Source organism: Setaria viridis, chromosome 8, assembly GCF_005286985.2.
Source record: "Setaria viridis chromosome 8, Setaria_viridis_v4.0, whole genome shotgun sequence".
Classification (NCBI taxonomy): domain Eukaryota; kingdom Viridiplantae; phylum Streptophyta; class Magnoliopsida; order Poales; family Poaceae; genus Setaria; species Setaria viridis.
In genome coordinates this window covers 6,213,432-6,227,839 of record NC_048270.2, presented here as the reverse complement: position 1 = coordinate 6,227,839, position 14,408 = coordinate 6,213,432, and the positions used below count along the sequence as shown (strand labels likewise).

Here is a 14,408-nt window from a genome sequence, read left to right as displayed (position 1 = left end):
ACAAATTATTTGATTAGGGAGATTTCTGCAATCGACATATGCGATAAATCAACTGTAATATAAGCTGGACCATTAATGTAATATGCATTGATCACCCAAAACTCGACCAAAAAAAAATCAGCATTACCAAGAAACGCATCTCTTTCGGATGCTTGTGCTGTGACGTGGCGACCTGGAGTCTCAAATGCGTTCTGCCTCAGTTCCAGATGCATGTGTTGTGATGTGGCGACCTGAAGTCTCAAATGCGATCAGCCTCGGTTCCGGTCTGCAGAAAAAATAAAATTAAAACAAGTATATGGAAAATTCAGAAAAATAACTCTGAGCAACAACAAAAAAAATAAGGCCCATCATCTGACTCTACTTGGCGTGGTTGAGGTGATTTTACAATGAACAGTTGCAGGTGTCAATGCGTCAGCTGCAAAATCGCCTGGATAACGGGAAAGTAAGCGTAAGAACACGGACTGATCACAGGACAAGGTGCGTGGCCAGGCCTGGATGCGTGCAGTTACCAAAAGACAGTGATCCCAACACGGCCAAGGAATGAACTGAAACGGGAGGCGCCGTGTCTGCTGCTACGCGTAGGAGGACTTGGAAGCCAAATGAAACCTGTCTGGAGTCTGCTGGATCATCGATAGGCTAGCTGCAAGGTCAACTCCCATGATCCAGGCCGTGGCGGCAGCGATAAGAGATCAGGGCTAGATTATTATTATCCTGCGGTGGTTGCGATCGCAGCTGCCGTCACATGGGGCAATGCAAAGACGTGCCGCCCCCTGAAACCGAGCAGCGAGCACCACCCTCTTGTTTGGGTGCCAGGTCGCAAACCCCAGCCCGGTTTCTATATGCAACTACACCTAACAATGCATCTTTCCCGAAGAGTATAAAACAATTGTAACTTAATAATAAGCCGCCGCTCGGAAGTTGATCCTACGTCATTCCTTCGTTCCGAACAAGCCCTAAATTTTGTAACGCGGATCTTCTTCTTGACACAAGTACATGAGATCACATGCTTTTCGACGACGAGTCGGTTGGTGCGTATCAAGGTTATGAAAATCTAATGTGTGCTACAAGCTGGGAAAATGGACTAATTAGCAACAAATGATGAACTAAGTTGGTTAGCACGAGCTAACCGTCCTAACACCTCGAGCTACGCACCCCCTCTCCTCCTATATCGTTGAAGCTACCGTAGACGTGCAGTTGCACGCGCTGAGCGTTCTCATTACATTGACTCTATGAACGTTCTTTATTCCCATTAACCTGAAATCGCCATCGGTAGCAGATAATCGAACTTAAAAAAAAAATCGCATCACGAGAACCAAAGTAAACACCGGCCAGAATTATGCTTTTTGTTGCCTTGTAAACCAATTCAAACTCCCGAATCACCCCGGCCCCTGATTGATTGGTGGAGCTTTCCGCAATAAACAAACATTTGACACCTAACCTGTTCAGCTATAAAAGGGTCAGGGCTACACAGAACCCCAACACCATCCAACTTCCACCCCACCTCTTCTCCTTCTAGTTCTTCTTCTTCTTCGCCTTCCGCACTCTCTAAGCTCTTGCCATTGATCGATCAATAGCCAATTCTCCTAAGGACCAAGCACTCCAAGTGTCATTTGTAGCGAGATGGCGATCCCGGTGATTGACTTCTCCAAGCTGAATGGTCCTGAGAGGGCTGAGACCATGGCGGCCATTGCCACCGGGTTCGAGGACGTGGGGTTCTTCCAGCTGGTGAACACTGGCATCCCTGACGAGCTGCTGGAGAGGGTCAAGAAGGTGTGCAGCGACTGCTACAAGCTGCGGGAACAGGGCTTCAAGGAGTCCAACCCTGCGGTGAAGGCCCTCGCCGAGCTTGTGGAGAAGGAAGGCGAGGGACTCGCACCAAAGAAGATCGAGAACATGGATTGGGAGGACGTCTTCACCCTCCATGACGACCTGCCATGGCCTTCCAACCCTCCTGCCTTCAAGTGAGTGACATGACCCTTTTGTGCAATTGCTCGGGTGTGTCGAAGTATATTGTCCTCCTTTTCTCATCAGCTTAAGCTATTCCCGTTGACGCAGGGAGACGATGATGGAGTACCGCAAGGAGCTGAAGAAGCTGGCGGAGAAGATGCTGGGGGTGATGGAGGAGCTGCTGGGGCTGGAGGAGGGGCACATCAAGAAGGCCTTCTCCAACGACGGCGACTTCGAGCCCTTCTACGGCACCAAGGTCAGCCACTACCCGCCGTGCCAACGGCCAGACCTCGTCGACGGCCTGCGCGCGCACACCGACGCCGGCGGCCTCATCCTGCTGTTCCAGGACGACCGCTTCAGCGGCCTGCAGGTGAAGCTCGCCGACGGCCGCTGGGTCGACGTCCAGCCCCTCGAGAACGCCATCGTCATCAACACCGGCGACCAGATCGAGGTGAGAGAGGATATATTCTTCCAGTATTATATTGCCGTTGAATGGGACGGTGGACTTGTTGTGGAGCTCGCGTTGATTAGATCGCACTTGATTAGTGGCGAGCAGTTGAATTATGGCCTCTAAGTGCTTGCTTAATGACGGCTAATGCTTAGCGCCCACGAGAGCCTGCTGATCCTTAAAAATATCAGTCAAATTAAAGGAATCATCCCAAGATTTGGTGCTCTTCTGAGCTTGACAGGATCCTTCAATTCCTTATCAAAATCAGCATGTGAAACTGTTAATTTTGTTTGATTTTTGAATTTTGACAGCTTATTACAAGCTCTACAAGACTAACCAAGGAATCATTTTGCTGTGATGACAACCAACAGGTCCTGAGCAACGGGCGGTATAAGAGCGCGTGGCACCGCATCCTGGCGACCCGCGACGGCAACCGCCGCTCCATCGCCTCCTTCTACAACCCGGCGCGCCTGGCGAACATCGCTCCGGCGACCCCAGACGCCGTCGAGGGCGCCGCCGACTACCCGAGCTTCGTGTTCGGCGACTACATGGAGGTGTACATCAAGCAGAAGTTCGGGCCCAAGGAGCCAAGGTTCGCGGCCATGGCGACTGCGACAAAGTGACCAGCTGCTGCTGGGAGCTTCCAGCCAGCTGCGCAGCGTCAGTGATATGATCTGGACCTGCGAGCTTAATTACTCTGGATTATAAGTTATTAATTGTGGGATTATGGTACGGGCTTGTACGATAAGTAGGTCGTTAAGTGTGTGTGTGTGTGTGTGTGTAGAAGGGACGTGTCAGAGATACGTGTTAGTGTGCCATGCAGCGAGCAGTCACAAGAATATATTTCTATTGTGACAGATAAGTTTGCAGTGAGCTGTGGTCAGCGGGTGCCAGAGTGAATTGTAGCTTAAAATAGCATCTGCGAGGTTTCTTTTTCCTCCTTTTAATTTTTCTACACTTTTATTTTCAATTTGAGTGGTTTGTAATTGTACATTACTGGGAAACCATCCATATTAAATACAGTTTCAGTTTGGCTTATGCAATGCACATTTTCATGAACCGTAGAACATCATATTGCTATCATTTTAGCTAATTCAGAACATGCTAGATTTTCTATGAATAACCCTTATTTTCCCCAGAGCACTGTTTTTTATCATTTTATTATACCTCTAACTTACTACACCATCCGTCCTAAAACATAAAGGATTATGTGTTTGTCTTAAATTAGACTAATCTAAATTTGAACATGCTCATATAAAAATAAATTTAGGATATCAAATAATATAATTAGATCTATTGTGAAATATCCTTTTATACTTTACTTCATGCATATGATATATGTCGATACTCTTCTTTATTAACTTGATCAAACTTAGAAAAGTTTATCTTAGGATAAACTCAAGATCCTTTATTTTCAATTTGAGTCCTCTCAGATTGGTTATGTGGTCAAGTGGTTTGTAATTGTAAATTTCTGAGAAACTATATATATAATATGCAGTTTCAGATTAGCATATATATATATATATATATATATATATATATATATATATATATATATATATATATATATATATATATATATATATATATGCACTACACACATTACTGAGAAACTACATATTAAACACATAACTTAGAACATTGTATTGCTAGCATATACTCCCTCAGTTCTAAATTATAATTCACTTTTAGATTTGTCCAAAGTCAAATTTATCCAACTTCGACCCAGCTTGACTTAGGACAAAAGGAAAGGAAAGTATAATTTAGAACAGAGGGAGTAGCTCAGTCAAAATTGCTGAAATTTCTATAAAGAACCCGTATTCTTTGAAGCTTTACTTTTGTTGTTTAATACCTCTAACCTACTAGTTACTATAATCGGGTCACTTTGTTCCTCTATCCATATTTCTCCATGAAATATCACCTTTTAAGTTGAAAATTTGCAGAATGATATATAACTACCCTATCTTAAAAAAATCATCAATATTTGCGCTCAAAATGCTCAAATCCCCATTTACCCTACTAGTGCCACAATATTTCTCTCTATTGTGCCCAATATCTCGTTGCAAATGTTGCTGAAAAATCTATTAAGAAGTTTCACCATGCTGGTTATGATATCACCTACCATCCTACAAAATTTTAAATAAAGATATACTTTTATGAGAAATGGATGCTATAAATGTTTATGGGATGCGCTTGTGCATATGAAGACAAGGGGTTGGGCCATGGGAAAGAGAATAGGAAAGATAAGAAAGTTGAGCCCGCTAGGGAGTTTAGGCCAGAAGGGAGGGAGGGAGGGAGTATGGCGTGGGCTGGGCTAAGACAGGCTTTGGGCCCATAAAGAGGGAAGGAGCAAAAGGTGGTTTTTGGTTCTGATGAAAATAGTTTTGAATTCAATTGATTTTTTAGTGTGAATTTTTTGGATGCTATGCTAGTATATCCGCACCGACTCGCCGTCTTGCCCATCACCATCACTGGGCGGATCGATCTCAGCAACTTCGTACCCTAAACCCTTCCCCTAACACAGATCCTTTTTTTTTTAGATTTTTGTGGCCTACAGGGATTCTGCAGGAAGTTCTAAGTGAGCCCTACATATAGCAAATATCTTTGTTAAGAACCTCTCACCCCTGTCAACTGTCATCCACAACATATTGTAGAACAAGCACGGGAAGCCACTAGCTTTTACAGAAAGCTCTTTGCATCTGTTGATCATAGTACTGGTTCGTACATGTTCTATTCTTCCCGTATATCAGCTTGTACATCAGTTCGTTTCCTCCAGATAAAGGAACCTTTCTACACTGCCTAAAACACAAGGAAAAGCCCAGAGGCAGCACCACCGGCGAAGATTTCATATCCTTTCAAATCCGAACCTGCAACCAACTATGCTACAATTCAATCTGTCACTCCATCTCCATGGCCGTGTTGCATCCATACCTGCAAAGCCAATGGATCACCCAATGCAAATTCCTTTGGTCTTTGGGCCTCCTGAAGCTGCAAGGGTCAATGAGAATTCAGTTTGCTCTCGCCGGTTAGCTAGTGGAAGAGGTTGCCGAGGGGCAGGCCGAAGTTCTGGTACACCCTGATCTCCCCGCCACGGCTCGCCGTCACGACCACCATCCCCCACGCGTTGCCGCCCTCCGCGCCGCCGTGCCACCGCGCCGACGACTGCCGGCGCGACAGCTCCGGCTGCAGCTGCTGCCCCCCGGGGTACCCCATCGGCCCGGACTTGTGCCGCCGCGGCTGCACGTCGCTGACGCCGCCGGCGTCGTCGTCGTCGCCGGCGCCTTGCGCAGAGCTCTGCTTCTTGGGCGTGCCGCCGCTCCGGGAGGACGGCGGCTCCTGCGCGTCGCACCGGAACGACGGCGACCCTGGCCACGGCACGGCCACGGACACGTCCCTGCAGAAGAAGTACTCGTAGGACCGGCTGGTGAGCCACGTCTTGGCCCTGACGCCGATGCCGCCCCCCGCGCCGCCGCCGCCTCCTCCTCCGCCGCCGCCGCCGCTGCCGACGGGGACGCGGCGCCACACGTAGACGTTGGAGTCCTCGCTGGCGCACACCACGTAGCGGCCGTCGGCGGTGTAGGACGCCGAGATCTGGCTGCTGGTGTTCTTGAACCCTGCGAGGAAGAAACACGGGTTCCCTTTGGGTTGTGGAGCTTGTGCATGACGTTCTTGGTGCTGTGGAAGGGAAGGGCGAGGCGTGCGCTTGCCGCCGTTGGCGCGTACCTTTGAACTTCTGGAGCACGGTGATGCCGTTGAACACCCGGATCTGCGAGTCCGCCGAAGTCACCAGTATCTCCGACGGGTTCCCCGGCGCGAACTATATATACAACCAATGCAAGTACACGATCAGCTCTTCAACTCAAGTCACTCAATTGGTTTGCACAGAAGACTTTGGTATAATTGTCGCCATGGACAAGTAGTACCTGGAATCCAGTGATCTTTTTGGCCTGCGACCGGCGCTTCTTCGATATGCTCATGTCGATTTGTGCCTCCTGGTTAAGCTTGCAATCTGACATGGAAATGATAATCAGCACAGGACTGAATCAATAGCTAAGGGGGTGTTTGGTTTGATGGACTAAAGTTTAGTCCCTGTCACATCGAATGTTTAGATACTAATTAGAAGTATTAAACATAGACTAATTACAAAACCAATTGCACAGATGGAGATCAATTCGTGAGACGAATATATTAAGCCTAATTAATCCATAATTAGCACACTAACATCATACTGTCAAATCATTGACTAATTAGATTTAATAGATTCGTCTCGCGAATTAGCCTCCATCTGTGCAATTGATTTTATAATTAACATATATTTAATACTCCTAATTAGTATCTAAACAAACTTTGGACTAAAAAATTGCTTTACCTGTTGTCTTGTAGAATCGGCAGCACCCCTTGTGCGACCCGATAATCGCAGCCTTGAAAAGCCGGTAACGATATATCAGGTATCAGTGACTAGGCCACTAAATCTGACATGATCTTTTTGAAACTTGCTTGGTAGTCTGGTGCAAGAGTGAGTCTACATATGCATCGGCAACGCACCTGACCGTCCGGGGTGTAGCACGCCGCGGTGACCATGTCGCTGACGTCGCTCCAGTCGACGACCTGCCGGTCCGGCACGCTCCAGATGCGCACCTTGCAGTCCAGCGAGCCGCTGATGAAATAGCCGTCGTCCACCGGGTTGAACTGGACGCACGTAACTGCGTTCACGGCGCGCACAGGTCATGATGTGACTAGTGTGCAGGCTAGAGCAACTGCACGAGACGTGGCAAGAGTTTTAGATGCCATTGGACAAGGATCTTAACTCACCGTAGTCGTTGTGCGGGAACATCTTGAGGCACGTCTTGGTGTCCATGTCCCAGAGCCGCACCGTCTTGTCCATGGACGACGACAGCAGCTGCTGCAACCAACAATGGCGGCGCGCACGGTAGCATTACGCGCGTTCCCCGCCACCGCGGCAAGAATGGCAAGGAAGGCATGGTGGTATGTATGCAAACCTGGGACTTGGACCACGAGAGGTCGAGTACGTCGTCTTGGTGACCCTCGAAGGCGCACGCCGGCCGCTCGGCGAGCGCGAACGCGGACTCCGGCACGACGACGTGCTCCAGGAGCACGTCCTTGCCGCTCCTCCCCCTCCGCATCCTCCTCGACAGCTGCGCCGCCAGCCCCGGCGCCGCCGCTGGCCTGCCGCCGGCGTCCGTGGAGGCCTGCGGCGGCGGGTGCAGGGGCAGGGACGCTGCCGAGAGCTCCCGCGCCGACGTGGGGTCCGTGGAGGCGTCAGCGTGCACGTCCACGACCTCCCAGACGCGCACGACGTGGTCCTCGCCGCCGCTGGCGAGGAACCGGCCGTCGGGGCTGAACTTGATGCTCCAAATCGAGCCCTCGTGCGCGCGCACCTCCTGCCGCATGTACAGCCCGGTGAGCTCCTTGCTGGACTTGCCGTAGTGGTGCACCTTGAGCCGCTCGGGCCCCGTGGTCGCCGGCGACATCGACACGGCGGCGTGGACCGACGCCGACTTGGACATGGCCGCCGCCGCCGGTGGCATCGTCCTCGCCGACCTGCCACCGCCCTGGTCACCGTCCTTGTCCTTCTCGTTCCTGCTGAGCCCGGCGGCTGAGGCGACGAGCTTGATGTTCTTGAGCCAGCGCGTTCTCTTCTTCTCGGCCACCGGCTTCTCGCCGCCCTTGTTGGCCGCCCCGGCCGGCACAGGCTGGCTCCGGCTCCGGCGGATGAACTGCTTCACGAACGGCGTGGAGCCGACGAACCGCTCGAACTCGTCCATGCTCAGCGGAACACTGCGCTGGGCGGCGCCGTTGAGCTTGCCGTTTGCCGTGAACTCCTTGCCGCTGTCCTGGCCCTTGGTCGGGACGCCGCCGCTCTTGTCACCGGCATCGCCGATCCCTTCGTCCTTCGACGACGCCGCTAATGGCAATGGACGCCGGGCGGCGGCACGGAGAGCCCTGCTCACAGACGGGGAGTGCAGGGAGTGCGGCAGCGAGCACACGCGGCGGAGCGATGGCGGCGGCTTCCTCGCGCCGCCGCCACGGACGGCGAGGCGGCTGTCGGACCGGGACCGGGAAAGGGCAGAGCCGCTGGGTTGGCGTGGAGGGCCCACCGCCGTCGGCGCAGGGCTCGCCGTGCTCGGCGCGTCGTCCGCGGCTGCGGAAGGTGGCAGGTGCGGCCGCCGCGGCGCGGAGCGGGGGATGTCCGGCGGGAGCCGCGCCGCCCTCGCGTTGCGGCTGCGGAGGAGGTCCCTGCTGCTGGTGAGCCCCATCCCCTGGAGCAGCCGGCGGCGGCGCTCCTGGATGGACATGGGCTCGGCCGCCATCCACGTGCCGTAGTCATACCTGGACGTGTCCTCCTCTTCCTCCCCGTCCAGGTCCAGCTCAGACTGCTCCTCGAGGAGGCGGTCACCGTCGCCAACGGCGGTGGCGAAGGAGAAGCGGGCGTCGTCACCGTCGCCGCCGCCGTCCTCGTCGTCGGAGGGAAACTCGACCCTTGCGTCGTCCATGCCGGAGGGCTGCTCCTGGCCGTCGAGGCACTGGAAGAAAGACTCCTGGCCACCACCACGCTCTTCATCTTCCTCCGTGTCGGAATCGGCCCTGCTTCTGATCGTTCCATTGTCGTGTTCGTGATCACCATGGCTGTTGACGACGACGCCGGCAGCTTCCCCGTCGTTGTCTTGGCTCATGGTTCGTGACGGCTCTTGCATGGTGGTGGCGAAAGCGAAACGAGTGGCCAACCGGTGAGCCCCTCCACCCTTGCTCTCATGTTTACTAAACTTAGGTGGAGGCTTTGTAAGGCTGCGGTGTTCCTTTGCCACGGTAGCCTCGAGTAGCAGTAGTGATTTTTGGAGAGGAAACTGAAGCTTGCTTCAAGATTGGCATTGTTAAAGAAAACCGTGGTGTTTTCACCACAAAATAGAGGCAAGGTTGGTTCTCTTATTTTTTTTCGATGCTCACTGCAACTGAATCTCATATGGATGGCCAGTGCCAAACTTTTTTTTTGATCGATCTAATTTCCTCACACACTTCACTCAATCAGATATTATAATGTTAAACTTAAGCAAATGACTAGATCTTCAGGGCAAAAAAACATTCTTCTCTGCAGGCTTTGACGGCATCAATTCCCAGAAGTGTCTTTTCCAAATTGTAACACGATTAATGAAATGTCCTCTGATTGTGAATGGATATATAATGTTTTTCTGTAATCTTCTTTAAAAAAGGACACATGTTTGCAACTTACTGTTATGAAACATTTTACAGCCAGGCACAAAGTTAAGGATCATTCTGCAAACAGAGGATCAAGTCTGTAGACTTTTTGCAAGAGGATCAACTTGGAAAGCAGGCATCCATAATAGTGAGATAGTATTAGTTAAACGCAAAATATCTTTGGAGAAAAACAAAGTCAATGTGAACGCTCGTTCAAAAGAGAAAACAAAGTTAATGCGAACTCTCTTCCATTAGCTTGCCATTAAACGATATTTTGATATTACTGTACAATTAACACACCCAGCAGTCGAAACAGTGCAGAAGTAAATATACACTCGAATCACCTAAAGAGGTCACGTATGACCAGGAATATTCCACTAACTTCATTTGATATTTACATAACCAATCCTTAACCAACTAATGAAGAAATCGAAGCCAATAATATACAAAAATCATGCATGACTTGAACATCCACCGAATGGATGGATGCATCACTAGTTGGTATGCATCACTAGCATCTCTAACTCTAAGAAACCAAACCAAAGAAACCTATGTAGTGTCCTACAATTAAATTGAGGGGATGTCACAAGCCTGTTGATGTGTATCTACATGCATCCATGAACTCTTTGGCGACACCGGCACCGCATCGGGCATGGCTTTCAGGGTCTCTTTCGCCTTCTGCTCCCTGAGCTTTACAACCTTCCTGTGGCGATTGGAGTGCTGGTCGCTTCGGAAGCTAGGAGCAGTTGATGGCCGATACTCCGGTAGCAATTTGTTCGCCGCGTAGCGGATGCCACATGCGTTGCAGAGCGTGCCTGGCCCGTCCGGGCCTGCGCGCCATTGCGGCGTGTCCGGGGAGTGGCAATGGCTGCACACCCTCTGCGCCTGCCTGTTCCTCTGACGTGGCACTGGGCGGCGGCGGCGGATACCACCGCCACCAGCATTGTCGAAGCTGTTCCTGGCATCACCATTCCCATTGCTGTCGCCGGGATTGTCCGGAGGAGCCACCGGCACGGCGTGCAGCGGGAAATCCAGCGACCATGGCCGCTTGCGGCACTTGACCGGTGGGCGCCGCCGCTTCTTCGGCACAGGCCAAGCCAGGGGTCGCCAGACAGGCGCCGGTGACGAGGTCTCCGATGTCGTCGGTGTCAGGGAGCCCGAAGACGTGCGGGACGCTGGCAATGACCGGGCCGACGGCGGGGCGTGCGCGCGCAACGGCGGGGCGTCGTCAGAGACAACGTGGACCAAAGCACGACACGCGTGGAGAGCACCCGCGGGCATGGGCGGCGCGTCGTTGGACACGGCGCCGCGCTGCGCGCCGCACGCGTGAAGGCCATCACCGGCTGGCATGGGCGCCGGCAACGGCGGCGCGCCGTTGGAGACGACGCCGTCGAACGCGCGACACGCGTACGGGTGAAGAGCGCCCGCGGACATGGGCGCCAGCAGCGGCGGCGCGTAGTTGGAGACAACGCCGCCCAACGCACCGCACGCGCGAACGCCACTAGCTGGCATGCCCCTCGTGTCGCGGGACGCGTTGCACACGGTGACCTCGCCGCCGCCGCCGCCGCCGCCGTCGTCCGGTGCGTGGTCCACCAAGTACTTGTCGACGTCTAATGGCTCCATGTGCTCCGGGACACGGCCGGACAAGCCACAAGAGTCCCGCTCCCATACGCCGCCGCCGCCAGGGGCGCTCCCCGCGCCAAGAACCGTGACGTCACCAAAGCCATTCTCTTGGGCCCACCCGAAGGGGGGCGGCTGGTCCTGGCGGCGCGGCGAGCCGCCTATCCCGAGCGCCGTCAGGGACACCTCGTGCGGGGCGGGGGCGGCGGCGGGGAACAACTGCAGGACGAGGTCGAGCGGGTCGTCGGGGCAGCACAGCCCGCCGCCGGGACGGAAGCACCCGCCGTCGCAGTCCGGGAGGTCATCGGGGACATCGAGGAGGGAGAGGTGGGATTGCGTGCGCATGCGTGGCGGCGGCCGGCCGGCGCGGCAGCGGAGCAAGCCAAGAAGCAGCTACCGAACCTCCGCTCCGCAAACCGAGTCCCGTATGTCTAGGGTTCGCATCGGCGGCCAAGATATCCGGAGGAGAGAGAGGGAGCCGGGGGAAGAGAGAGAGAGGAGGAGGAGGAGGGGAACGGGATGTTGGAGGGAGGAATTAGGGATTCTTGGAAGCTTCTGGAGATATCTTTAGAGTAGTATTCGCATAAATCTCTATTTTCTTTTCACGTTGTATGGTTCGTAAAAAATATTAACCATCACATGTAAAATCGAAAAGTTTTCTTAAATTTCTAGGTCTCCTGTAACGGAATTTGTAAGCATAAATTAAATTTTAAAGAAATTTTGAATCAAATTTTTAATTGATTGAATTTTGAGTTGAACTATTTATTTTGACTTGTAGAAACCTGAGAAATAAATTTCCTAGCTATTGTAGCAATTCTCAATGATCACATTGACATGGTTGATTCCTGATTCACAAAAATTCTCGATGACCACATAGAGAGATGGGAACACAATGTTTAGTTCGAGGGGAGAGAGAGAGAGGAATTAGGGATTTGTGGGGGAAGATTTTAGAGATATCCTTAGGTAGTGTTCATATAAATCTTTGTTTCTGTTTCGCATTGACATGGTTGATTTCGGGTTCAGAAAAATTCTTGCCGGTCACATGTAAAACTAAAAACGTTTGGATTTCTCGATTCTCCCACAATGAAATTTTTAAACATAAATTAAATTTAGAGAAATTTTGAATCAAAATTTTAAATTCAATTTGAATTTGAATTGAACAGTTCATTTTGATTTAGATTCAAACAAATTTCCTAGCAACTGCAGGAGTTGAACTTTTTTCCTAGTACTTAGCTCATCCTATCCACCGTGTCCGGGCTTTTGGATGGCTACAATCCCAGTAACATTTGTCTAGGTGGGAGCTTTTGCGTGGAGAATTAATTCTCCAAACACATTTTATATCCCAGTGGAATTGGTGATGACGGTAGCTGATGGCGTCACTGTCATTTTGTTCTCCGGCCAAGCAGTAGAGGTTTGGGGTGGCGCCAAACATAGGCATGTGAGCAGATAGCAAGAGATGCCTCCACGGGAACAAAGGTCAAAACATGGTCAAGGGTTAAAACAAAAGCTTTTCTTTGATTTCTCAGTTTTTGGTAACGAAGTTTCATACAAAACTGAATATTAGAGAAATTTGGAGCAAAAGCTTTATTATGATTGAAAATTGAATTTAATAGTTTATTTTGACATGTAAGGTAAACCTGACAAATTAGATTTTATAGCGGCTAGGAACTTTATTACCTCCTACTGATAAGCTAGCCCATCCTATCCACTGCACCTTGACTTTTGGACACCTAGGATCCTTACTAGTTCCTTTTCCAGTTGGTTCCTTTGCCTAGGGAGTTAATTCTCCACAAACACATTTGATACCCATGAAATTCGAGATGAGTTTATCATTTTAACTGATGGTGCGTCATTGTCCTTTTCTTCCCCGGGCAAGTAGTAGAGGTTCAGGATTTTGAAGCACGTCAAATGTATTCTAAGGATTAAGAGCAGCATGTGGTTCATCAAATTAGATTTATTTGTTAAAACAATATTATAACTAGATAAACAAACACAATAACTCAATAATCTGCAAAAAATCGTTGGTATTATGACATAATTTACTAGAAAAGACCTTTTATTTTCTTGGTATGTACAAAGAAATAGCACTAAATTATAACTAGAGATATGCCTCTAATAATTTAGCCGTACCTCTACGAGGATCGTTAAACACAGCCTTGCTAGAATGTTCCAATATATATGAAAAAAATGGTTAGAGACTTGCTAGGATCAATATACACAGTTAAATAAAAAGACACATAGAAGACAGATTTGCATCCACCGGTTGGCAACCGCAAATGATGTGAAGTAATATTCAAATCGGTTATTCAAATCGGTAAGTCATTGCACTAGGCGCAAAACAATAAGGAAGCAAGCCATCTAACTCTCTAGTAACGACGGACTTCATGATACCCCCTTGGGTATGGACGAGAAGAATGGGCATTATTGTGATGATTGTGTAAAAACACAACATCCTCCACCCCATGTTCTGATCTTTTCATTATATGTACCGATTTTTTGGGTAAAATCTCCCAACTATGTTGAAAAATGAATTGGTTATCCATAAATGAAAATAAAGAAAGCTTTATTTTTGTTCCACTTCTTGCTCTAAGCAGAAAGACTTGTCAGAAATCGCTGGTTGGGTTGGTCCGACCAAGAAAGGCATGGGAGTGAAGAGGTGGAAGTGAAAGACTGGCTACCAATAAAGATCCCTCACTGCATCAGCATGTCTATGTATTTGCTCCCGAAAACGATACACAAAATAATGGATAGAACTAGGAAAAGTTTTTTTTTTTGGCAAGGTGGGAGCACAAAGAAAAAAAAATACTTTTTTGGTAAAGTGGAGTAAAATCAGTAGACCAAAGAAAAAAATGGGGATTGGGAATACATGATCTAAGGAAAATGAATCTCAGTCTTCTTTGCAAGTGGTGGTACTTGAAAAAGGAGTTGGTTTATGGCAAAAAATTGTTAAGAAAAGTATGTTAAAGAGATGTGTTTGACTCAGTTAAAGATCAAACCAACGAATTCACCAGTGTGGAATCATTTGATCAAAGTAAAAGATATATACTTAAATGGAAGAGTTATGATTGTTGGAAATAGCAAAAATACTGACTTTTGGTGTGATTCCTGGTGTGGGAATATATCTCTAAAGGATAAATTCCCGGAGTTATTTGAGATATGCAATGAACAATCTTGTACT

The 14,408-nt window shown here is 49.7% G+C and overlaps 2 protein-coding genes across 2 annotated transcripts; one reads left to right on the top strand and one right to left on the bottom strand.

Annotated features, from left to right (window-relative positions):
• Positions 1-1,465: 1,465 nt before the first annotated feature.
• On the top strand, positions 1,466-3,433 carry LOC117866893 (1-aminocyclopropane-1-carboxylate oxidase). Its single transcript, XM_034751186.2, has 3 exons — positions 1,466-1,961; positions 2,056-2,398; positions 2,767-3,433. Exons 1-3 carry the CDS (start codon positions 1,621-1,623, stop codon positions 3,016-3,018), a joined length of 936 nt encoding a protein of 311 aa, XP_034607077.1. The 5' UTR covers positions 1,466-1,620; the 3' UTR covers positions 3,019-3,433.
• A 1,780-nt stretch (positions 3,434-5,213) lies between these two features.
• On the bottom strand, positions 5,214-9,033 carry LOC117834237 (uncharacterized). Its single transcript, XM_072295679.1, has 7 exons — positions 7,396-9,033; positions 7,208-7,298; positions 6,941-7,098; positions 6,765-6,816; positions 6,319-6,404; positions 6,119-6,212; positions 5,214-6,009 (listed from the first exon to the last, which is right to left on the bottom strand). Exons 1-7 carry the CDS (start codon positions 8,908-8,910, stop codon positions 5,426-5,428), a joined length of 2,580 nt encoding a protein of 859 aa, XP_072151780.1. The 5' UTR covers positions 8,911-9,033; the 3' UTR covers positions 5,214-5,425.
• Positions 9,034-14,408: the final 5,375 nt, after the last annotated feature.

Bases quoted from the DNA above. Each gene is read 5' to 3' on its own strand.
- LOC117866893 (XM_034751186.2), top strand. From the start codon at position 1,621: ATGGCGATCCCGGTGATTGACTTCTCCAAGCTGAATGGTCCTGAGAGG. The intron at 1,962-2,055 runs GTGAGTGACATG...CCGTTGACGCAG, and splicing joins TCCAACCCTCCTGCCTTCAA to GGAGACGATGATGGAGTACC. The intron at 2,399-2,766 runs GTGAGAGAGGAT...GACAACCAACAG, and splicing joins ACACCGGCGACCAGATCGAG to GTCCTGAGCAACGGGCGGTA.
- LOC117834237 (XM_072295679.1), bottom strand. From the start codon at position 8,910: ATGGACGACGCAAGGGTCGAGTTTCCCTCCGACGACGAGGACGGCGGC. The intron at 7,299-7,395 runs GTTTGCATACAT...TGTTGGTTGCAG, and splicing joins TCTCGTGGTCCAAGTCCCAG to CAGCTGCTGTCGTCGTCCAT. The intron at 6,405-6,764 runs GTAAAGCAATTT...TTTCCATGTCAG, and splicing joins CCGATTCTACAAGACAACAG to ATTGCAAGCTTAACCAGGAG.